We start from the raw sequence: 26,565 nt of genomic DNA on the forward strand, positions 1-26,565 counted from the left end.
ATTTGTCATACAACAAGTGACACGTACCTCACGTGACTCACTACAAAAATATTTTTGGGCATACGTGAGCGTTCTTTATAAAATATTGACTTGTATATAGGATCAAGACAAACGCTTGCTGTTGACAGACCCGTGAAGGATGCAAACAGCAGTTTGTGTGTCAGAGGTCTTGTTCAAACTGCCGACTCCTGTATCTGGTCTCTGATCTCGTGTTCTCACTCTCGACCCCGTGCGCTCATTAGAAGCTGCTGATGTTGTTTGTTAAGCTTGGATGAACGTAGCCGCTGTGGCAGCATGACGGAGCTTCACCTGCTAACACTTCCTCTGCCACTCTTCTTCTGTTTCTCCTCACAACAGTGCAGATGTCAACTCATTTGCATGGAAGGAAATCAGAGTTCTCACTTTAACGTTGCGCTGATTAATGAGGCAGGGTCGGTGGGAAGTCATTTAAAAAGCTGATTAAAAGTTGGGTGCCTCAACTATTCCTCTTTTAATGGATTTATACGGAAAAGTATTTACTCAAGTTTTACTTGCATCTATTCATCAAAGACAAAATCATTTCGTGTAGATATAAAATAAAACATAAAAGAAACCGTTGAGGTAAAATGAAACGTGTTGGACGTATTTACAAATGAAAACGGGCGGTTCTGCTGTGCAGAAACCCGTTTAGTCATTGAGAAGTGTTGCTGCTCGTCCATCTAACCAGAATTTAAAAACTATACACACAAAAAACTACACATACAAATATGCTCGCTAATCTCTTACACTTTATCCAACACGCACACACAACTCAAAGCCCTCTCAGAGCTCGTTTTACCAATGACAGATAGGTCAACTAGAAACACAAAGGCTCTTAGAAACACAAATCATCCCGTGAGAGCAGAAAGGCTGTCACGAGGACATTTCTCCTACAATCTGTGGCTCTTTGACTTCTCTGACACTCCCAACCATCAGGGCTTTACAAACTAAGTACAGATGGCACAGCTTTATCAGAAAGATAACACAAAAAAAATAAAACTTCTTATTTTATTACATTGTTTTCTAGGGTTTAGTCTTTACAAAATCCTCCAAAAAATATATATGTTATCTATCAAATATTGAATTATAAGAAGTAAATGACTAAAAGGCTCATTTATATGGATGTTAAAGTTCAAAGGAGCCTAATGGTTTGTCATAATTATGTGTAGAAGTATAAACCTTGTGTGCAACGGCAATTTGTTGCTCTCAGTTTAATCCTGATATGAAGCACACCAGCAGATACTATTAAAAGAAACAAGTGTTGTAGCAGCACAGGTAAACTATTTCAAATATCAAAACCTTACCTTTCCATCCTGATTGGGCTGTAACACGTCCTGTTTTGCAGCACAAGTCATTACTAGTAACAGACAGACTGACTCCAACTTTGGTATAAATAAAAAAATAATAAACTATATAAATTAAAGATGCAATGCTTGTCACCCGCCAAGGATTTAAACAAACTTTTCATATCTTTTTGTGCTCAGAGCATGGATTAGGGATCATTCTCAGCTACAATCACTAAATTTTAGCTCAGTGTTGGTAAAAACAACTGAGTTTAGGCCTGTCGCGATAAACAATAAATCCATTAATCGCATGATAAATGTAAATTATCGACCTCGTTTTCATTTATCGTATCGTTTCTTCGTGTCTCTCTCTTTCTACTGAAGACACTGGACGACAAAAGACTCAACTCCGGTTCTTCACCGACCCCTCCCTTTCTCTTTAGAATCTGTTTTAACGATCCAAAATCACGTTTTTGGATCGTTAAAAGCAGCTAAGCTGAGAAGCTAAGCTACGAGCTAAGCTAACAGGCCGACCTCAGGGAAAAAACCTCCGTCTTGATGAAGCACCAAAATTCAAACTGATTTTTTTATTAAAAGCTTTCTGTGACAAATGCTATGCTAAAGAGCTCAAACCACACCGAGCTTCCGCCATTTTGAGAACCGGAAAAAAAGGAAGGAGAGACAGCCCATGTCACATCAAAGGGCCTCCCTCACATTTTTATTAGTGACACGCTGCTCGCTCCCTCACTATCCATCCTTTAGTTCGAACAGTCTTATACTTCCATCTAGTGGTCAAATAAGGTACTACAAACAAAAATTAACAACATTTCTTCTTAAATTTGACAATAATTAATAATTATTGTCAAATTTCAAACAATATTATCGTTTATCGCAATAATTTCTGAGACAAGTAATTGCCCAGCAAAATTTGTAATTGTGACGGGCCTGAGTTATAGTATTTTTTTGTGTTTGACTTGGTTTATTAGCAGTGGCAGCCATCTTGAATCATGAACATGACAGTTTAATTCAAAAGAGAGGGCAGCATAAATGTTTATAAAGTAATGATTCTTTATGAAACTTGAGTTGTTTTAAGACATTATGGTTCCACTGATCCACTCGAGACAAATCTCGTTTCCCCACTCTGAGGTTGCTCCGAAAGCCATTTGTAGTTTAAAATGTTTTAAGTTTAAAATTTCCACAAACTTCACTTGGAAAAAAATCTAACTATATATATTTTTTTTTATTTAAAAAAGAAGTAAATGCTGCTGAAATGATCTCTTACCGATTGTCCGTGGAATCGTTCCTTGTCGAGGCATCAAATTGTCATCGAGGCCTTCGAGGCCACCGTACAAGGAGTGGGAGATTCTGCGCTCGTGATCATCCAGGGTGGTGTTCAGAGGCTGCTGGGGTCCCAGTGGACTCCCTGGACACTCCTGGGTGAAGAGGAGGGAAAAAACAGATTGATTTGTGAAGTTCTTTAAGATTGTGTCTGGAAAAAAACAACCCTTTTGTACTTAAAAGAATAGGAACCTCAAATAAAACACAGGGAATTCAGCTGAAATGAACTAGCCATGCTAATATTTACCAAACGCTAACAGATGAACACAGAGGGGCAGCTTTCAGAGCTAATGTGAGCAGTGAGATAACAAGGATAAATGAGCATAGATTTTCAATAGACCATTGAGTCGCTGGGTGTTAGCGAGCCAGCTGAGACCGCGCAGAAGAAGGTTAACTCGTGACCATTTTGACATTTCCCTCAAGACCTTTGATGACACTTCCTTGTTTGCTGGACAAACAGACCATTCGTGGGGTCTTTCACCCATAAGCTCACATCTCCGGCTTCAGACGGCGAGTGCGCACGTTAAGGCGGGTGTCTCTGCCCTCAGTGTTTGTCCATTGGATCGTTGATTCTATTGATTTGCTATGGTTTCTGTTTTTCTTGCTGACGGTGATGACAACCCCTGCTATAAAGATAAGCATCATTGCTGGCATCACGTAACGAACGATAACGCCGTATACTGGTGCCAAATTACCCCGATCGATGACTGTAACTGGCCGGGCTGGGATTCGATTTGGGCAAAAGGTCTTTGACCAATGATCCTTGCCTCCTATTAAATGGATGAGGTGTTGTAATAACCGCTGCTGAGCAGGAGCTGATGTAAACAGACGGGTCGAGATTAGATGTAGCCAGTAATGATACTACTTGGAATAGAAATACTTTCAAGTACACAAAATCTACAGGTAGTGATTCATTTGAGTAATCTATACAACATGTTGGAATCCAAAATGTCAATATGCAGTTGAAACTGCAGTTAATCTATAGTCTGGTAAAAACACATTGCTCTCTGAAACGCCCTATACAGTGATCCTTCACCTCTCGTGGGGGTCACGTTCAAGAGGCCTCTGCGGTAGGTGAAGATCCACAAAGTAGCGGCGTTATATTTATTTTATTACAGTAGTCCCTCGCTACTCCGCAGTTCGTTTATTGCGGACTCGCTCTATCGTGGTTTTTCAAAATAAGATTGGACATGGCGCACAACTGGTTGATTGATGGACGAGCTGCACGATCGGCATGGAATCTTTTATTTGAAACTAATTATTTTAAATTATTTAACACCTGCTGCACATTTGTGCAGCCCATACTGCTGCAGGATAAACTTCCTGCTGCAGCTGATCAGCTGTTCACCGTGCAGAGCGAGAAGTGGGCGTGGCCGAGAGCGCTTGCAGGTGGCTGAGAGCAGCGGAGGCAGGGAGCTGAAATCAAGACATTCTGTCTCTTAGAGCGTTTAGAGTTTAGAAACATTATTTAGAATATTGCAAGAGTGTGGGAAGGGTTTAAAACGTCTTTATATATATATATATATATATATATATATATATATATATATATATACTAAAATAAACTACTACTTACTACTTGTACTACCGGTACTATCTTTACTTCATGGTTTTTCACTTATCGCGGGGCTTCAGGGTACGGATCCACTGCGATAAACGAGGGACTACTGTATTTTTATATGGCTTTTAAAACCTTTCCCATCCTCTTACATTTTGATGATGGTGATGATGAGATGAATGTACATGACACTATATTTATATATATAATTCAGGTTTTTAAAAAAAAAGCAATACAGTGAAGCGGCAAGAAGTGGTCCGTGATGCAACGCGGGACGACTGTATTTGCTACATAAATGTGCCCATTTCTCAATAATTTCCCTGAGAACACCATTAAGAGGAGTGACTCGCGTTAGTCTAAAAACAAAAACTCTAATAAAGTTCAGGCCTTATTAACAACAGATCACGTTTATTAGGAGTTTTATTGCAAGCGTAAATAATTATTGCGTTTAAATCACAACAGAACAACAAACCCGATCAAAACTTCACACGGAGACAACAAATCTACTTTGGAAATAAACTCATTTCAAAGGTCGCCATGTGGTGCAGTGGCCGCTCTTGACTTTAAATGAGGTAGTTAATGAATCGGCCGACTGAGGAGCCGGGGTGAAATGTCTCCCTAACAGCAGAGGGGATTTGCCAGGCATCGACAAATCACGCCGCAGCTCATTGCATATTCAGGCTGATAGCCGAGCTCCGGGAGGGCCTGGATCCCATCGGTGCACGGGAGTGTGCCGCTCTCGATTCAGTGTTTCTGGGATGGATGAAGGCGCACGGAAGCAGTTGGGCTGGTGATTTATGCAGCGACAAACATTACAGATTGATTTGAGATTGGCTGTCAGGGGATGGAGACATGAGGAGGAAAGAAAATGCAGGATTATTTGATCCCATATGTCAGTAAATGTCAACACGAGCCAAGTCTTTTCATCCCAAAGTAATTAGTTATTATAAGGTTTTAACTAATATTTGACTGACAGCTGGTTATGGTGCATTATTTCGCGGTAACCCCACGGAGGCTCGGAGCAGTCTCCCTCAGTAAAAGTGAATGAAATTGTTTTCCATCTTTCTGTTTTCCTCGCGTTGTGGACACAGTTTCTTATAAATAGCCAGACACTCGGGCAGCCTCAGGCCATGCCTCCAGCTGTGCATGTGAAGCAAAGATAGACTGAACGCTTGGATTTTACTCATTCTTCATGCATCCCGTGAAGTCTCGCTGCCTTGGCTCGTCTGCAACATGCACAGTAAGTGCACACGGGCTCTCTGAGCAAACGCCCTGAAAATAAATGAATACATGCATTGATTGCACAAACTATACACTTCACTACACTTATATATACATGGAGAGAGGCTGATGCAAACACGTGCATGTGCACAGAAACACACCTCCGGGCTTCGCCTCTGCTTTCAATTACCAGACAGACCGAGGGGAAATCTAAACTTTGACACACCAGGTTGGAGAAGGAGAGCGGGGAAGCCTGGTAGTGCCAGAGGCGTACACAAACGTGCACACATTTACGACACACACACTTGTTCAGCCTCGGCTTTCCAGCAGGCGACAGGCGAAGGTGTACAGGGAATGTGAAGACATGACATTGACGGCGGGTGTGTGGAGCGGATGGAAACCTCACATGAAATAATCAACAGATTTTTTACAAGTAATTCAAGGTGGTCCGCTCCGGGTGGGTTCTATTTTTATCGTTGCAACGACGCTTAATGAGCTCGTATCGGAGGGTCTGTAGTCAGGTTTCGGTTTAAAAGAAAAGCACACATGGAAGCAATGCTTACAACATTTTTAATCTTGACTAAACAAACAATTTAAACGCTGTATATCTGATCAAAGCTGTATTTGTCACAGCTGAAAAATGCAAAAGTAAACCTGGATTATATGAGCAACTCCTGCAGCGGTTTTTAAACAACGTGCAGGCTGGAAGTAATCGGACGTTTAGGGTTTACGCTGAACTAGAAAGGCTGCTGTGGTCACACGGAGGTGGACGGTTGGTTCACGTCAACCTCAGATTTAACTAATGAGAACACTGCTTATTTTACTCACGTTAATGTTAAATATCTTCAGCTGAGAGTTTACCCCTTCTGGGTTTTTTTTCCACTGTAACTGCTCATTTAACAGAAGTTGCGATGCACAACTCTGAGGTGTGAATGTGTGAAATGTGAGTGTGAAACAGGCTGCAGCTGCAGAAGGTCACGCGTGCACAGTCCAAACAAATTCAGATCTTATTTATATAGATTAAAACTGAGAATCATCGCTATGATTGTATTTCTCTCTTCGTCGTGCCACAGATCAACGGCGTCTTCCTCACCTCGTTTCTCTTGCTCACCCGTCGGGCCACGATCAGCTGGATCATTCCTCGTTTGTTGCCTTCCGTTGACATGGACTTGCGCAGCGTCTCCATGGCGTCTTGGTTGGTTTTGCCAAACAGCGATTCCCCGTTGACCGCAATCAGCTGGTCGTTCACTCTCAGCCGCCCGTCCTTTGGGTGAAAGGGGATAAAAAGCTTTAAAAGTGCAATTAACTAGTAAAAATAAATAGAAAACACAAAGTGCATGGAAAGTAAAAACAGTAATTATCTCCAATTGTACAGTTTATTTTAATCAACACCTGTTTCTATGAAAGACAATCTGAAACTGACAACAGCCCAACAAAACATCAGTCACATCACGTGAATCTGTATTTTATTAAATCGTATTTACTGTTTAAGGTGCAAGCAACATGCTGTCTTTTATTTATAATAATAAAAAAAAAAAGTTGTCCATGTTTCCATTTAATCATTTTGGATCAGGCTTTCAAAAAGACAAACTGAAACTAAAAACGATGAAAGTTTAGTTGAATGAAGACCGTCACCCTCTACCTTCTATTCGAACAGGAAGTCTTAATTTATCCTTTATTTATGTACTTTAAAACACCTTTTAATTGTTTTTTTATTAACATTTTCCACTGGAGATCACTGTTAAGTTTATTTTCTGCCAGGGGAGTCAAACTCAATTACAAAAAGGGGCCAAAATTAAAAACTTGGTCCAAGCCAAAGGTCAAATTCAGTCAATACATCAACTCCAGTCAGATAGCTGACGTGTTTTCTTGATTGCAGGTTCATCAAAAACAGTTTAACTGGTTCCATTTGATGTTCTCTGTTGCTCTTTCCACATCAAAATGAAAGATTACTGAAAAATCCAACCTTTTATCTGGCTTCAAAGTTAAACTGTCCTGAGGGGTCCGCACTAAATGAAGTATTTAGTAGTTGTTTAAGAAAAGTGAGAAACAATAAAACATATTTTACATTTAAAATATCTTAGAGGGCCAGATATGATGTTAACGAGGGCCAGATTTGGCCCACGGGCCTCGACTTTGACACGTGCAGCAGTCCCTGGTTTATCGCGGCGGCTTCCGTTCTCAGTCCACCCATGATAAGTGAAAAACTGCGAAGTAGGAATAGTAGAACAAGTAGTAACTCTCTGCCAGCGCTCTTGACCACGCCCACTTCTCCGCTGCAGAGTGGAGATCGACAGAACGCAGGAGGGAGCTTCTCCCTGCACATGTGGGCTGCACACAGGTGCTCAATAATTTTAAATAATTTATTTTGAATTAAAAAATCTATGCTAATCGTGCAGCTCATCCATCAATCAGCCAACTGTGCGTCATGTTCATTCTTTGAAAATCTGCGAAAGAGCAAATCCGCAAAAGTCGAACAGTGAAGTAGCGAGGGGCTAATGTACACTCAGTTCTAAGAGCATCCTGCAGAAATAAATTGAATACATTAATATATGAACAATTCATCTCTAATAAAAGCAGCCACGCCATACGTTACAATATATTCAGTGTTACGGTCACTTTAAATTAATATGACTCGACTCTGAAATAGTGAATAATGATTTTTATTCCCAACACAAAGTCTGCCAAAGTTTGTCAAACGGTAAACCTAAATCATAGTCATCAAAGCGCCACAACAAAAAGAAAAACACAAAATTGTGATAACTCTGATTCTGAATATTAAGAGTATTGTTAATATTTGCAGTCAGACCTTTAGTGAATTAGTAAAGAAGGTGCAGTACCTTGCAGGCTGCGCCTCCATTTATGATGGATTTAACAAAGATGCCCAGATCTGCGTGGTTCTCCTTGGAGCGGTTCCCTTTGACGCTGACGCCCAAACCAGCCGAACCCGAATCACTGAGCGGGATCTCAAAGGTCAGGAACTCTCTGGTCCCGTCGGGGGTCAGAACCAACTCATCCTCCTCCGTTTTCTGTACCAGATAAACAAACAAATAATAAAAATACTGCGTCCCAAATATAAAAAAGCACCCAAAATAAGAGCTTTGCAACGAGAAAACATGAAAAATAAAATCTTAAGGGGTTATTTCATCCAGTTAAATTATAAATCCCCCCCCATTGTGATTAACTGCCAGACGTAACGTCATTTATGCATTTATTTCAGAACACAAAAGCTGCTTTAGTTGCGCCTCTTCTTGGGTTGGACAAATTACAAAAGTGAAGTTAATTTGTCATCGTGAGTTTAGAGAAAATTACTTGAATATAAATTACAAGTGAACAGTTAACAGGGAGATAAATCAGAGTTTAGGGTCGTTATCTACAATAGATATAGCAGCTACAATAGAACACACCTGGGCACTTGGCTCATGCTATTTTATCTTGAGACTTTTGCTCATCAATACTGACCCACAAACAGGAAGTGGTTGTTTAATAATGTAAAGACGGCCTGTTTCAATCAAAACAAGAGCTCTGGATCAGGACGGGATCTTTGGAAGCGAACGTGTTAGTGCATCAGAAATGTGTTGCTCTTCAAGTAAAAGCCTGGCAAAGTAATTTGATTTATATCTGTGAGCCTGAAACACATTCTAAAGCAAGTTTTCATTAAAACCTCTCAGTTCCTGTGGCTGCAGGTCGCAGCGTCGCCCACAGCGTGAATCTGAAGCAACGGAGCACAAGAACAGCAGGAAGGCTTTCGTTAGGACGCATGTGCAGGCGTAAAACAGTAAAAAGTGTCTTCTGTCAGCAGACGCTGCTGATTACATCATATTTATGGATGAAGTGTGAATAATGAGAAGCAGGTTAAAACAGTATGTTGCTTGGATTCTTGATCTTGTGTTTAAAAAAAAAAAAAAAAAACTAAAATCAACATATACAAAGTGCCGTACTTTCCGCCGTACAAGTCGATTCTGAGTCACCGCTGATGCGTCGCGTTTGTTTCGTGTCACCGCTGGCCATCTGGAAACGTGCGCCGGTGTTGTGCCAAAAACCGATAGGCTGCCAAATGGTGGCCGTGGGAGGACTTTAACAAGATTAACACTAAAAAACAATTATTTGTTTGCTCGAAATTATAGTAAAGATGTGTCTCGGTAAAACTTTTCCTTAATAAATGCACTTTAATGGTCAAATCAGGTAGGGCAGGTCCCAGAGGCCATCTTATCACCAGCAAAATGTTTTTGTTTCCATTATGGGAGTGAGCCGTTTGTTGGACTTAGTTTGTTTGGTGGCTCCTCAGATTGAAGAAGTCCTTTGGATGAAGGACAAAACGCCTCAGCAAAACAATTAAAATACAAAAAGAAACAATCCAGATGACCTGAGTGAACATTGTTGGATTGATCAACCTGGATGAGCTTTTATCTTAAATGGGAAATGACTAAACCAGTTCAGATTCAAATCAACAGAGCGGTGACGCTGATGGGATTTCCATCCATCCATCCATCCGTCCATCCATTTTCTTCCTTTTATCCGGGGTCGAGTCGCAAGGGTAGCAGCCTAAGTAGGGAGGCCCAGACTTCCCTTTCCCAGCCACTTGGGCAAGCTCTTCCGGGGGAATCCCGAGGCGTTCCCAGGCCAGTTGAGAAACATAGTCCCTCCAGTGTGTCCTGGGTCTTCCTCTCGGCCTCCTTCCGATGGGACGTGTCCGGAACACCTCACCAGGGAGGCGTCCAGGAGGCATCCTAACCAGCGCTGAGAGTGAGCTCCACTCGTAAAATGGATCTGTCGCGTTGAGAACTGGTTTAAAAATTTAGCTGTGCTCATTTTTGCTGCTTTAAAGAAACGGTACCGGTGTGGCGCCGCAACAGCTGATACATTTAAAATGTTATTGCAGAATAACTTTTATGTATAGTTTATTTATTAACCTTTATTTAACCAGACAAATCCCATCAGCCCAAAAGGCGAAGCTCTCAATTTACCGATCGATCTACGTTCCTACCCTCATCTATGGTCACGAGCTCTGGGTTGTGACCGAAAGAACGAGATCTCGGATACAAGCGGCCGAAATGAGTTTTCTCCGCAGGGTGTCTGGGCTCTCCCTTAGAGACAGGGTGAGAAGCTCGATCATCCGGGAGGGACTCAGAGTAGAGCCGCTGCTCCTCCACGTTGAGAGGAGCCAGTTGAGGTGGCTCGGGCATCTGGTTAGAGCCGAGTCTTAAGGTACAGTCGAAGAAAGAAAAGGATAACTTTTATTTTTACTTTATTTCCCTGGAAGTTGAACTTATCAGATGTGTTCCAGCTCAGTGTGTTCGACAGCTGAATGCTATCTCCTCCTGTTTCAGCAGTTTGCAGCTTTTCCCTGGGACCAGTAATTATAACAGACAGGATGTCCTATCTGTGTGCCGCGAAGTTTACGTTGCTGCTTTTTTTTTAAGCAGGTACGCTGGAGGTAAAAAAATAAAATAAAACACCTAATATACAGAATGTAGCTGATTTTAAGCAGATATTTTAGCACTAGTCAATCTATTCTTAAACCTCAAAGGAATAATTCTCTTAATTGTCTGGACACAAAAGACCCATATTCAGGCACGCACCCACACAAATAAACTAAACCTTGCACCTGAATCGTGAATGTGTCACCTAGGCAGTCAACTTCCTGGTAACCCTGCACGAACGCATCAGCCTAATTGACACGCTGAGAGCTTTCTCTTCCTCCACAACAGGTGCGTCTCTCACTTTTTCCTTATATTCATCCTCACTCTGTATTCCAGGGCAACAATAAAAAGGCATTCTCTCTTGCTTGTTATTTGACAGCTGTCCTCTGAATAGATGAGTGCGTGCGCGCTGCCGCCTGGCAATTATTGCGCACGCCTAATGAATTCAATCATCAGGCTCAGTGTCAGCATGTCATTAGCTCTCTTTGTTTGCTGGGAGAGAGATGGAATTACTCTGGGAGGAACGGAGGAGGGAGAGAGAAGGATGGAGGGAGGAGAGGGCGAAATGAAGATGGAGTAAGGAGGAAAGAGAGGGAACAGAAAGCAGCTGAGAGGGAGATAAAGGACGAGCGGGAATGGAAAGAACAGCCGAGGTGTCGGCTCGCGTTTGGAAGACAAAGGAATGCTACCTGAAATAAATTTGTAATATAATTAAACACGAGGAAAAACCAATTTGACGTTGGGAACAACAACTTCGGGGAATTACTCTGAGAAAACAACTGGAAAACATCAAGAATTAATTATTTGTGAAGTTAAATCCAATTAATTCTACTAAATTGAATTTAAGGTTAATTAAAAAAAAGGTACTATGGAAGGAAACAAGTAAATGAAGTTGTTAGAGCGACATGTCGACAGTCTAAAGCCATTTAAGTGTTGAGAATAATCTGTTAGGGCAAGTACCGGTTAACTTCAGAGCTTATCTCACTGGTCTGAGACCAGTTGGTGAGCAACAGCAGTCTCCAGAATGTTTTGTGAAATTCACAGGGATCTCAATTTCCCATTTAAGTCACAGAAGGTTGTTGTCTTGTTAGTTCCATCCATCCATCCATCCATCCATCCATCCATCCATCCATCCATCCATCCATCCATCCATCCATCCATCCATCCATCCATCCATCATCTTCTGCTTATTTCGAAGTCAGGTCTTAGGGGCAGCAGCTGGATCAGGGAGGTCCAGACATCTCTCTCCACAGCCACCTCTTCCAGATCTTCTGGGGAGGACTCCAAGGTGTTCCCAGGCCAACAGAGAGATGTAGTCTCTCCAGCGTGTCCCGGGTCTTCCTCGGGGTCTCCTCCCAGTCGGACATGCCCAAAGCACCTCCCTATGGAGGCACCCATGGAGCATCCTTACCAGATGCCTGAACCACCACAACTGGCTCCTCTCGATGTGGAGGAGCAGCGGTTCTACTCCGAGTCTCTCCTGATAACTGAACTTCTCACCTCATCTCTAAGGGAGAGTCCAGCTACCCTGCAGAGGAAACTCATTTCAACCTCCTGTATCCACGATTTCATTCTTTCTGTCACTGCCCAGAGTTCAGGACCACAGGTGAGGGTAGGAACGTAGACCAACCGGTGAACAGAGAGCTTTGTCTTACAGCTCAGCTCCCTCTTCACCACAACGGACCGGTACAGAGTCCACAATACTGCAGACGCTGCACCAATCCATCTGTCAATCCCACGCTACATTCTTCCCTCACTCGTGAAAAAACCCTGAGATAATTGAACTCCTCCAGTTGAGGCAGAACGTCACCATCGACCTGAAGAGAGCAATCCACCCTTTTCCCACTGAGGACCATGACCTCAGATTCGGAGGTTCTGATTCTCATCCCAGCTGCTTCACACTCAGCTGTGAACTGCTCCAGTGAGAGTTGACGATCACGGCTGTGGCTAAGTGGTTAGAGCAGTCATCCTCCAATGCAAAAGTTGGGTGTTCTATTCCATCAGTAGCCACATGTTGAAGTGTCCCTGGGCAAAACAATGAACCCCTCATTGCCTCCAATGTGTATGAATGTGATAAAGCATTGATTATTCTCCGTATAGATCGAGTAGAGTGCTATATGAATGGGTAAATGAGGGCACAGATTAGCGCTTTGAGTATCTTGATCAGATAGAAAGGCGCTATAAAAGTGCAGTCCATTTACGATGACGCCAACAGGACCACATCATCTGCAAAGACCAGAGATGGAATCCTGAGGCCACCGAACCGGACTCCCTCCACGCTGTGGCTGCACCGAGAAATTCTGTCCATAAAAGTTATGAACAGGATCGGTGACAACGGGCAGTTGTAGTTGAATTTTAAAACATTTTAATAAATTTGAGCAACAAATTTAGTCTTAAAATAGTCTCAGAGTTGCCAAGGCAGTACGACGTGTTCGGAGGCGGACGATGAATTAACGTGAACAGCCTGGAATACTTTTTCTCACGGCGTATGGAGATGGCCCTCCTTCTGCAGCTCTACCAACTTCCGCTGTTCTTGGAAGGCTTCCGATGGGATTTTTGAATTGTTTCCAGGGGGAATTTGTGTCCTTTCATTCTATGGATCCTTTAGGAGGTCAGGCACTGATGTTGGATGAGAAGCTCTGGCTTGTAATCTCTGCCCCAGTTCATTCCAAAAGAATGCCTCTGCGTGAATCTGTCAAGTCCTCCATACCCAACTTATCAAACCGTGTTTTTATAGTCCTCGCTGTGTAGGCCTTTGACAAAGTGTTGCCACAAACATAAAAAAGTATAAAAACATCCAAAATGTCATTGTATGCTCAAGCTTCAGGATATCGATTACTGAGCAGCAGGTGTCGAGCCATAACCCTGACTGGAACGTCATAATTCAACAATTAAGAGGTGCATACTTGAGTTCATAAAGTATATGCCTGCGGGGCTAACATCACATGTGGATGGACACGGCTCGTCTTCAGACACGTAACCCTGACAACCTGCAAAAAACGAACTTCCTGTAAAATTCACTTTTAACTGTTCGGTGTATGAAGCCTAATGTTTGTCGCCACAAGAGTAACAAATGAGGATTTGTCTGGGAAAAAACGGTCAAAAGAACTCCCATAGGTAATTTCTCATTACACTACATTTGAATATAAATTATTTAAAAATTAAATATTTCAGCAGATTTTTACGCTGGCAAATAATGGCCATTATAACGTGTAGGCCAAGTGAGTGAAGGCGAATTAAATAAAAGCAGGCAGCCAGAAAGTGAGCAGACGGCACAAAGAGGAGCTGGATGAAGGTGAGAGAAGAATGATGTGCCAGAGAGATGAGGGACAGAGGCAAACAGAGCGGGGGTGAAAAGGCGAGGAGCCGAAAAGAAAAGTGTGAAAAGAACGAGAAGGTGTGAGCGTGACAATGACGAAGTGAGCGAGCGTGAATGAAAGGCCGACAGAAAGGAATGAATCCACGTGGAACACCTTTTGCACCTGTCTCTGTTCATCCTACTTTTTCACCCTTTAGAAAAAAAAAAAAAGAAGCTCATTTCCTCTTTTTTGAGGCAACTTTTCCCTCTGACCTTAATATTTCTTTGCAAATTTTAAACACTTCCATCTCCTTCGCTGCTTTTCTACTACGACTAAACACGTAGAAGAACAACAAAGGTCTTACAGTGTGAAGTGTAAATTAAAACAGACTAATGCTGGGCTGAACAGCATCCATGAAGGAGTCTCCCAAACGTCCTCAGAATGACTCACGACATCTGCGGCCACATAGACCTGTCACCTGCCGCTTCCGTTTTAAACAGTCAAATAATCTGTGCCGCCAAATATTCATAAAGTCATCGTAGGCAACTCCAACCCGTCTCAATAGATTAAGAGTTGAAAATGAGTCCTTGTGACTCAATGAGACTAACCTGTATAAATAAAGGGCGTCTATTTTAAAGGTCCAGGTCTAACGAGAGTATCGCAGTTCATTATACGCCCGTCGGCAAACTATTATACAGCAATAAAGCATTTTTATAGCACCTTGTGTAACATTCGACCTTGCTTTGGAAACTTGACCTCGACGATGGGGTGATGAAAAAGTTACGTGAAACTCCGTCTGACGGCGATGCATACGTGTCTTGACGTTTCAATAAATTATCTTGAAGTTATGGGCGGGGCAAGAGAGGGTTTACAGACATGCAGACAGCGCCTTCGAGGGGCGTATAAAAACCACGCTGATGTTAAAAAAGATTGAAAATCGGATCCGAATCTACTTATCTTTATTTGAAAAGTTCACTCCAGCAGATAAATTAGAAACATGGAGGCAGATGTCAAGGTGGGGACAGATAAAATACAAGGTGTGCATGGACTAGAACGCAATTTTGCCATGCATGTGGAAATAAGTTGTAAGGTACAAAAAACTGGTGGTTCAAATTAGGGCTGAAGGATTTTGGAAAATATTCTAATTGCGATTTAATGTGCGACTGTTTCTCAATGTCTTCTTCTCATGTATTTTTCAACGAACACAAGCAATAAATGTGTTTCAGTTGTTTTCAGCTCTGCTGCAGTTTTTGTATAGCTCCGGGATAGCAACTTTGGCTACGATGTGTGCACGAGAGCATCCTGGACCGCTTATCCATTGTGTTTACCCAGGCTAGGTCATTATATTCATGGACATCATGTCTTTCACTATGAACTCCGTTATTGCTCGAGTTATTTCTGCGTGCCGTTTTGAATTATGTTCGGAGTAATACCTTCATACAGCTCGGTCAGTGATCCCTGTCGGCTGGTACTTTGCCTACTGGTCGTTGGCATTCTATCCATGCAACTATCGTAAATGGCTTCGTGGTGTTTTTTTAAGTGTTGATAAAGATTTGTGGTGTTACGTCAAGAGGTAGCAACAGCAGCGAGGCAGGTTCTGCACAGTACATGTCGTTGCACAGCGTCTTCTTTTTTATAGCCCAAATAATTCCAAACAAGGGACACGCTGCCCCTCTTTGGTACCAAACTTTCAGATGTGTCGGCTTCTGTCGAGTCTGACGCCATTGTGCAACCAGTTAAAATGCAGAGTTGACTTCTCCTCCCTTTCTCTCTCTCTTCTTTGCGATTAGAAAACCTTGTTTTATCATATTGCGATATTATTGCAAATGCAATTACTTGTTCAGCCCTAGTTCAAATCAAGGACATACAGCTCAATGGTCATTTGGTCACAAACACAGAGTTCAGTGAATGCATCAGCAAATAACACTTTCAACTGTTCCACGAAATAAAACCAGGATTTTAATTTGACTTCTGGTTTAACTTTTAGGTTTTATGTACTGTTAGTGACTACAGTATACCTAAAAGGTGGGTGTTTCATGCAACAACGAAACAGAAAGAGACATTATAAAATCTGTACAGTTTAGAAAACAATATGAGAAGTAAAAGAGAACTCACATTTAATTTTGAAACAGTTTTTCCTTCCGTTTTACTGTTTGGTCAAATGTTTTCATGAATGTGTTGTTAAACTTCCTGTTCTCAGTTATATCTTTACTGCAATGAAAGGCAGGCCATCGTGTCACGAATCACCGGAAAGACTTTAATGAAACTCGCAGAACGTAATCATTAGATGTTCATTAACGGATTACCGCATTTTTCGCCCTATAAGTCGCGGTTTGTTGCATAATTTGCATGCCCTGCGACTTATATGCCAAAGCAACGTATTTATGGATTTTTTTTTTACCATAATTATAAACAAATTTTTCGCCAAGATATGACCGTTTTTATGAATTCAGACTGAAAATATTGAACACTACCATTTTCAGCCATAAGATGGCACTCAAGGTGTATGGCATGCCGTTGTGTCAAGTAATAGGTAAAAGTGGCTATTAATGACACAATTGGCTTGCCATAGACCCACCTTCGTCCAGCTCACCTGCTTCATTTCGTTGCGCCGCCCCAAAGAAATGCAGCTGATTTGACCATTAAAGTGCATTTATTAAGGAAATGTTAAACTGAGACACACCTTTACTATAATTTTGAGCAAACAATTGTTTTTAAGTGTTAATCTAGTTAAATTCTTCTTAAAGTCCTCCCGTGCACGCCCCCGCGGCCACCATTTGGCAGCCAATCGATTTTTGGCACAACACCGGCCCATATTTCAGGGTTGTCAGCGGTGACGTATAATAGATTTGACGTATTTATCTTTTTTCCCACTTTATTAAAGACATATTTGGACTGATGCGACTTATAGGGCGGTGCGACGTGTACGGCGGAAAACACGGTAACTTTTGGTGGAAACCCAAATCAAGATGGACGTCACAACTTATCAAACCTAACACACAAAACTCCTAAATTTTTTTGGATCTTTGACTCAAAGTTGGTGTGGTAGTAGCTGAAAGTCATCTTCAAAACATTTTCTAAAAGCTAATGTATCGATCTTTGTTAAGAACGTGCAATGTGGCGGGCGATATGCATTTCTTCAAGGAACGCTTCTTTCCCGTGTTTTGTGAACCGTCGTGTTTTGGTTTTTGAGCGACACTTGTTCTCTCTTTCCGTCGTGTTTCATTAAAGAACTGGTTTGAAATCAGTTTTCCGTGTTTGCTGAATGTTTTGCTCTGCAACAATGTAAACGATGCTTTTACCTTAAAAAGTGACACGATATGAAAAAATAACGTTTTCACTAAACTTTTACAACTTCCTACTTTGTTCTGTCCTTTCTTTACCTCGTCTTTTCTCCTGTTTCCTTCTACCCCAAACCTTCTCTTTATGTATTTAACGCACGTCTCTCACCCTCAAAGCCTTTATTGCTTTTTTTTTTTTAATACAGACCGAGTCCAACTTCAGCATTTTAAGAAATCTACCGCTCCACTTTTCTCCATTTCCTCCTCCAACCTAAAGCTCCTCCCAGCTGCAAAGCCCGAGATGATTAGCAGTTTTGCAGCAAACTCAATGTTGGCCAAAGGAACTAGCTAGTTTGATGGCCTCTGGAAAAGTTACTCGAGGGAAATAAAAAAAGGGGGGGGGGGGGTGCATAGAAAGAGAAAGCAGGGCCGAGTGATTGAGGTGAAAAGAAAGCAGTGAAGGGTGTAATTGGTGGAGAGAAGTCGAGCGTGGAGACCATTGTTGGCTGCTTACTGTAGCATCTATCTCTACGTATTCATTCTCTGACTTCAGCTCACGTTCAGTCGCTACATTTACACGACCAAAGCGATGCTTCTCCTCCATCATCCCTCTATCTCACCCATCTCTTCACGTATGTGGACACAGCTGCTGATATTTGTCCCGTTCAGTTTGTGCTTTGATTTTCAAATGAAGTCAAATCTCATCTCGATCCGCAGCTTATTTACCTTGCGTCCTCCATACTCCTCTCCCTTTCTCGTACTTTTTCCCCGATGCATCTAGCCGTGGATTCATGCTGATAGACCATGAATATCAAACACCTGTGTGACTGACTGAACGGAGCCTGGCACAGCATGGAGGAAGGGACAGGAAGACAGGTGCACATGTACGTGTGCAGGAGACGATCAGAAAAAAAAAAAGGCAGTTTTACTTGTGTGGATGCATGTAGCATAAATGCCACCACTAAACGTTGTAAGTATCTCAACACAACACGAACATCTGAACGAAGAACACAACCGTGCAGTCACACTTGCTGTCCAGATCTAATCAGCAGCGCTCGTTTTTCCCCACTCGCTCGACCACTTGAAGCTATTTAAGCCCGAGCAATTACACCAACAGCTGCTACAAGTCATTCCACGAGCAGATTTGTGCTGGTGCATGTGCTCAACGCATTTCTGCCATAAGGTTTGTGTGTTTTTGAGTTGCAGCTTCTTTATAGTCTACACAGCTCTGCGCTGAGAGCAAGTGTGTGTGTGTGTGTGTGTGTGGGGGGGGGGGGGGGGGGACAGCTTGAAGCATCACTTTAATTAACCAAAAAAAAAACAAGTTTTGTGATAAAACATTCCTCTGATTGGCTTGTGTCACCAGATCTCTAAACAACATAGAAGCAGCATCGAGCCCTCTGCCACAGGGCTGCAGACTGATGATAATTATAATAATAATAATAGTAATAATAATAATAATAATAATAATGCCAAGTTACATAACTTCAGAAAGGATTTATTGTTACTTCACAACAGGAAAAACTGCTAGCATCTTTTCACCTCAGTCAGTGATGCATGTCCGTTTGTTATTTCCTGTAAATTGAACTGCAAGACAGATTTTATCCACGTCCAAGTATAAGTCTAACTTGAGTTTCAGCTCACTAGTAAGAAAATATGTTTTGACGTGTTTATAGAGGAATATAATGATGGTATACTGTAGCTTTAAGCAATTTCTGCATCACTGTATTTTTCGGCCTACAAGTCACTATTTTTATTTTATTTTTTTGCATAATTTACATGCTCTGCGACTTATATACTGAAGTGACATATTTATGGATTTTTCCCATATTTATAAACCAATTTTTGGCTGAGATACGACCGTTTTCATTCATTCTGACTGAAAATATTGAACACTACCATTTTTAGCAGCTAGATGGTACTAGAGTAGTATGGCATCCCGTTGTGTCATTTAATAGGTAAAAGTTGCTATTAATGACACAATCAGCTTGCCATACCGCCCCGCCCCAGTGAAATGAAGCTGATTTGACCATTGAAGTGCATTCATTAAGTAAAAGTTCAACTGAGAAACAACTTTACTATAAAGTCGAGCAAACAAATAATTATTTTTGGGTGGTTATCTTGTTAAATTTCGAAGAAATGCACAGCGAGTCCTCCCGTGCACGCTCCTACTTCTGCGTATCGGCTTTCGAAACGCAGCTGATTTGACCATCAAAGTGCATTTATTAAGGAAAAGTTTGACTGAGACAAAAAATTTGCTATAATTTTGAGCAAACAAATAATTGTTTTTAAGTGTTAATCTTGTTAAATTCTTGTTAAAGTCCTCCCGTGCACGCTCCCGCAGCCGCCATTTGGCAGCCAATCGATTTTTGGCACAACACCGGCGCACGTTTGTGTCGTCAGCGGTGACACATAATAGATGCGACGTATACGGCGAAGAGACATATTTATGGATTTTTCCACTTTATTAGACATATTTGGACTGATGCGACTTATATGGCGGTGCGACGTGTACGGTGGAAAATACGGCACTATTTGATGCAGCTTCTGCTATAATGATGTTAAACACAATGATAGCACACCCAAAGACCTGATGCAGACAGATCGTTTTTGAAGCAAACAGTATTTATGCTGCGTAATGTCGTGCCAAATGCCACCGAACATTAAGCCATCTAGAAATGCTTCACCGTTACATTACATCATAACAGATTATTGTTTTCTAACAGCTTTGTGCACAGATAGGAGAGGAAATATGCCCGTGTGACAGACAGCATCTTGTTGCTGCTGCACTTGATGGCTTTTCAACGTAGCATTTGCAGTAATTTTCCATAAGCCTGTGTGACTAATGGTGTAAACAATGGGGCTGAATGTTCATGTTATGGGCCCATAATGGAACTAGCAGAGCCGGCACGGAGAGACGGATGCCTTTGATCAGCTCCATTGTCGCAGCCAGGTGCAGGGGACAGGATTTGTGTCTTAAAAGTGTTTTAAGTGTTTCTGTGAGACAAACAGAAGGATGGGGAGGATGGAGTGAAATAAAGAGGGGAGAAACAAAATGAAGCTGGAGGAGACGGGGAAAACGCTGATGACAAAGAGGAAATCCAACTAAGTGTTTCGTTTTTACAGACCATCGGCAAAGCAATGAATTGATAACTCATCTATTCATGAATAGTCTTGAATTAGCTCATTTGCCTGTGACGCCTTTTCTTTCTATACAGCCAAACTGCACAACCGTCACAGACTGCAAGGTCCACAAGCTACACCCTTAACCAGAAATCTCAAGTGGACAGCGTGTCATGTAACGAGAGACTACTATATTTGTGGGCCTATAAGTATGGAGGACAGAATGTGACAAAATTAAATAAACACATAATACAAACATAGCAATTTAATGTATCGTTTAATTATTAAATACATAATTTAATAATTAGTGTAATACGTGTATTTAATGATGTATTTAATGTATTTATTTATTTAATTTTGTCACATTCCGTCCTCCATATAGATATGACCGTTTTCATTCGTTCTGACTGAAAATAACGAACACAACCATTTTCAGCCGCTAAATGGCACTCGAGTATTATGGCATGCCGTTGTGCCATGTAATAGGTAAAAGTGACTACTAATGACACGATCGGCTTGTCATAGCCTGCCACCATCGTCCAGATCTGGGCTCATGCCTGGAGCAACCGTCAAACCAGCTTCATTTTGCTGCGCTGCCCCGGCAAAATGCAGCTATTTTAACCATTGAAGTGCATTTATTAAGTAAAAGTTCAACTGACACACACATTTACTATAATGTCAAGCAAACAAATAATTATTTTACGTGCTTATCTTGTTAAATTTCGCAAAAATGCACAGTGAGTCGTCCCTCTGAGCGTTCCTGCTTCCCCGTATCGGCTTTTGAAATGCAGCTGATTTGACCGTCAAAGTGCATTTATTAAGGAAAAGTTAGACTGAGACACATCTTTGGTATAATTTCGAGCAAACAAGTGAATGTTTTAAATGTTAATCTAGTTAAATTCTTGTTAAAAGTCCTCCCGTGCACACTCCCGCAGCCACCATTTGGCAGCCAATCGATTTTTGCCACAACACCGGCGCACGTTTCTGGGCTGTCAGCGACGACGCGTAACAGATGCGACGTATTTATGGATTTTTCCACTTTATTAGACATATTTGGACTGATGTGACTTACACGGTGGTGCAAAGTGTACTGTGGAAAATACGGAAAATTTTATCGCAAATGGTCAGACAGCGTGCAGACATAAAATATTTCCTAACTTCTATTTACTTTATTCAATAACTCAAGCAGAAATGAGCTTGACTGAGCAAAACCGTTTGATTAAATTAAAGCTTCAGACGCCTGTAAGCAAGTTTAAACAAGCCAGACGGTCACATGACTAAAGAGAGCCTGAGGTGGACTGCAGTAGAGACGTGGGTCATTTTGAGGGTCTCTGGAGCAGCTTGTTCCACTCGAGCTGATACATTTCATCGGCTGTGTAGTCCTCAGCAGAACTCTCCCTCTCTTGCAGAATAAATCTTCACCTCTAAAACTAAAAGCTGGAACATTGGAAAACCTTATCCAGAAGCCATCAACATGTTTTAACCTTTTTTAAGGTATATTTTATTACCTGCCATGCACAAAAAGTTATAAAACTAATCAGCCAAATCTTAAAGCAACAGGTTGCACCTGAAGCTCATGCTCACCAAGTCAAGCCAAATTTATTTATTTATTTATTTTGCATCAAAACAAATGTTTGACTTATGAGCAGTTCTAAAATATATCGCATTTAGATCGGTTAAACACATCGAAAAGGATAATACTGAAGCTGTCACTGGTTGTGGCTCTGCTGCTCGTAATCCAACCTTCTCTCCTGGAAATAAATCCATTTCTTGAAAATGCACATGCAAGTCCATTAAAAGCTGGCCTGTTCCGTTTGGCACACGCTGCGTCTATAAAACCTTGCACGGTGCCAGCGCTCGCTGTTGTTATTGGCAGCGAGATGTTTAAAATGAGGTGCCTGACAACAGATAATATCTGAAAGGCGCTGAATCCATTACGGTGGTTGATGTTCCGGGAAGGGTGAGTGGAAAAGAGGCTCGTCTGGAGGTTTGGAGTTTGGAGGCAGGAAGGAGGGGGATTAAGGAGACGAAATGGGGGCAGGAGGAGTCACTGTGACCACAGTGCATTTGCTTGATCCGTCTGGCTCTTGTCCGTGCTACTGTAATGATTGTTGGGAAGGAAAATATCACAAAAAACTAACGTCCTTTCATAAATTCTCAAAGCTGAAAACTATTACCACCCTGTTTTAAGACCCAAAAAGAACTCGATACTAAGAAAAGCAGGTTTTTTATTTCACTATAACTTTACCCTTACCGTTCTTGGTGACTTACTTTAAATCAGAATTTGTGATTCTTCTTTAATTCGAGTCTTTTACAAGTGAAGAACAATACAGTTTATTCAGCGTCGGACTCATTTCAATGACAGTACAGGTGGAGCAAATGCAAAACTGCACGCAACGCATGTCTGAGGTGTTAAAGACGACGTTTTATCTGAAGAACGGAGAGAATTAAAAGAAGAGAGGAAATGAGCTGATCCACCATCTTGGATCTACAAATGAAGGCAGACACAAGTAGGACTGTCTTGTAGAAGAATGTTTTCTGTTACTGATTCCAAGAACACTTTATGGTTTGGTGCATGATTATTGTATGTTACATGTGTCATGGCTTCTGGCAGTAAAGAATGTTTCATCAGCTCAATTGTCAGGTCGCTGTATCAGGCTCCTTCTGGTTTCCAATCGATCGAACCATGGCAAATATAATCTCCTCAGTTGGGTTAATTGAGGTCACAACTTCAGCAGATGCCCTGAACGGCTGCTGGGCTTGAGTCCATCCTTTAGTCTTCTTTATGCGTTTATTATTCCTCGTCGACTGCTCGTTTTATTTCATTTCCTGTCTCGTTCAGTAGAACGCAGTGGTTGAGAGGTGCACAAGTCTTAGTGGTCGAGTTGAAAGAGCTCCAAGCGAACCTTGTAGCAGGTCAGAGACTTGAATCTGATTTTTGCAGGCGTTCGTTACAACGGACACCTTGTCCAAAATGTGGCCCGAGGGCCATTTGCGGCCCTTGGGGTGATTTTGTGCGGCCCACAACTGCAGTTGAAGAAAGGTATCATTTTGGCCAGCAGGCTTCAGAGGTTGATGCAAATTAGTTGGTACTTTTTTTTATGTAATGTTTAGGTTCAACTGCAAAACAGATGAAAAACAATATTCTGAAAAATTAGCAATATTAAGCAAAATACAAACTTTTGGCTGTAATCGTTTTTATTTTCGCTTCATGCTACAAAGCACCAAAAACCTTCACTGATTTCTACCAGAAAGGAAACTTTTGGATAATGATTCATAAAAATTGGCTAAATATTGCAGTTGATAATCAAGAGTAGGGATGCACGATATTGGATTTTTGGCCAATATCCGATATGTGGAGATGTTAAAACTTATTTGGCCGATAACCGATGCCGATACTTTATATACGTTCCTTTGAACGTATATAACGATGCCATGCCGATAATATCGTGCATCCCTAATCAAGAGGGAACTTGGACATTTTTAAATGAATATAACGTGGTATCATCTACATACGAGCTGATCAACTTTATCAAACCTTCTATTAATCTGTTGTACAGACTGTGTAATAATAGATCGATTTAAATCGATATATCAATTAAATGATTAATGATTCAATTATATTGTGGCAAAACTAAAACATCGATTCATATCGTCATCTTTAAAATATGCTTTTACTTTGAAATTCCCAAGGCATGTCTGTGTCACCATTTCCGTGCGCGGCTGCGCTCGGCGCCGCCTCAGCAACACGAATAGAATCGAAATTGTATCGTGACAGACTTTGTGATATCGAGAAAAATCGTATCGTCAAACAAATCAATACAATATCGTATCGCGGTAAAGCTGGTGATTTACACCCCTACTGATAGCTGGACGAGTTCTTATAAACGTCGGTCTTTTGGGCCGTCCATGGTACAAAAGGCTCAATTACGCTTTTTATTACACTTTTGTTGCTGAGAACCGACTAAAACGAACTTTCCAAACACAAGACGACAACAAACATAGACCCAACAGATCAAATAAATCAAATCCTTTTTAATAAAAAACAAGCTTAGTGTTTACGAGGCTTTGAATGTTTTGGATCTACAACAACTTAAAACTCTTTCTCCACCAAAATTAGTAAACTTGTCCTTTCTCCAAAATATTGGTCAAGTTGAGTTAAATTCACATTTTTGTGGCCCACGAGTCTTTTCATCTTGATAGCTTTGGTCCACACGTGAAAATGTTTGGACACCCCTGCTCTAAGGATTATGGGGCACCTGCCAGTAAAGCATTGCAAACACAAATGTGTGAGATCACCATGACCGGTACCGAGAGTCCCGTGGATTATCAAGCATGGCAACAAAAAAAATAAAAGCTTTGCGTGCGTCTAACTGTGATACATGTAAGTTATATAAGCTGGATATTTAAACGTTTTTTCTCCTTTCTTTGTGAAAGTGGCAGCTTTTATTCAAACATAAAGCTGCCAGGTTCAGATGTATTAATCTTAACAGAGATGGTCAGATTTAAAATGGGCTCGACGTTTACCAGGAGCCAGTTTTCCAGGAACAGCAGCAGGTTGTGTTGGTCTGCACCGATTCTGAAGCTGGTGATGCCCATGCGCGTCGTCTTGTCTGAACACGTGTGCGCATGTGAAACGTGGCAGCTGCAGTCAAAATAATCATTAATGTCCTGCCATAACGTTTTGTCACGACGAGCATCATCCGCGCAGCTGGCTGATACAACTGCCAATCAAATTTACTGGCCAATTACGTCTCTAATGCGGCGTGCAGAACAGAACCGATTACTCGCATTCAGCCAGATGTGACCTGAAGGTAAAGCCAGATGTGAGGACCAGAAGTCTGCAGTCGTTAAATTACAACTCAGGTTTGAATGGAACTGGAGATTTATGGAAATTTGAATATCTTTTTAATATTTGCAGTAAAAAAAAAAAAAAAAAAGAAATCAAGCTTTTGACGGCTACTTCAAAAGTTGGTCAACTCGACGGAGGAAGGTGCCGCAGCCTCCTCTGCCTGAGTTTTTACTAATAAAGTGAAACTGTTTGTTATTCGGAGCACACGAGAGGAAGTCTGTAGCAAGAAGGTCAGACTGACAACCTGATCCCAGGCTAAGACAGAAGGCCAGCATCCAAGAGTTGACTAGAGGGAGTTATGGAGATTATCCTGCAGCAGAACCTCAACACACAACTGATCAACCATTAAATTATCATTTCAACTTCGGAAGAAGATTAAAATTTGCTTTACTGGCCAACACTTTACGCATGAGGAGCGATTTGCACTCTGAGCTATGAGCGCATGCGTGATCCGTCGCTTTTATTCCAACTGGGCGATAACATTTAGCGCGTTTTCCAAAAACCAACAAAGGAGATTTCTGCACAGGGACGTTGGGAATAAATAAAGAGGCTGGATTTTGGACGTGGGTTTGATTGCTGGCTGGTGTCGAGGTGAAGTCTTACCAAGTCTCCGGGGCATTGCTGCTGGGGCTCAGTGCTCTAAAAGATGGAGGGTGGGGGGAGGACAGAAGAACCACAAGCAGTCAAACAACACGTATTTACTGAGAGGACATGTACACGTTATTTCACACACAACGCTGCAAACAGTTTGAAATGCGAAGCAGCATGCAGGACATGGAAACGACTCTGAGCAGACGCATCGAGACTGATCGCTCTTGGTTGAACACTTGATCCTAAAACACACACTCTGGTTCAAAGAAAGCTGAAAGGAAAACAAACAGGAAAAAGTGTTTAAATGTGTATAACCCTGATCAGAACGTCTTTTCTGTGTCTCTGGCTGCAGGAGTTTAAGGAACATGAATGTAGCTTTCCTTAAATGTGTCCACTCCGTAACAGTTCGTGTCGTTCTTTTCCACTAACGCACAAAATCTCAGTTTTGTCACATCAACGCAACAAATATATTATTTTATCTAAATTCCAAAAAGATGCTCCGAGGCATTCCTGGCAGCTCCAAAGCCCGCTCACTCACTTTGGTCCACTGGACCTCGCTCCTCCTGCTTCTCCAACTT

The 26,565-nt window shown here is 41.6% G+C and overlaps 1 protein-coding gene across 3 annotated transcripts in view; it reads right to left on the bottom strand.

Moving 5' to 3' along the window:
* LOC119415252 (partitioning defective 3 homolog) overlaps positions 1 to 26,565 on the bottom strand; it is a 369,801-nt gene that overhangs the window by 142,823 nt on the left and 200,413 nt on the right. For all 3 annotated transcript variants that reach the window (XM_037682423.1, XM_037682421.1, XM_037682420.1), the window contains exons 12-15: positions 26,000 to 26,035; positions 8,259 to 8,447; positions 6,512 to 6,682; positions 2,584 to 2,734 (exon numbers count right to left, since the gene is read on the bottom strand). In XM_037682423.1, the coding sequence (XP_037538351.1) occupies positions 2,584 to 2,734; positions 6,512 to 6,682; positions 8,259 to 8,447; positions 26,000 to 26,035 (547 nt within the window). The remainder of the gene's footprint in view (positions 1 to 2,583; positions 2,735 to 6,511; positions 6,683 to 8,258; positions 8,448 to 25,999; positions 26,036 to 26,565) is intronic.

This window comes from Nematolebias whitei, chromosome 9 (assembly GCF_014905685.2).
Source record: "Nematolebias whitei isolate Nwh7 chromosome 9, NemWhi1, whole genome shotgun sequence".
In the NCBI taxonomy this organism is placed as follows: domain Eukaryota; kingdom Metazoa; phylum Chordata; class Actinopteri; order Cyprinodontiformes; family Rivulidae; genus Nematolebias; species Nematolebias whitei.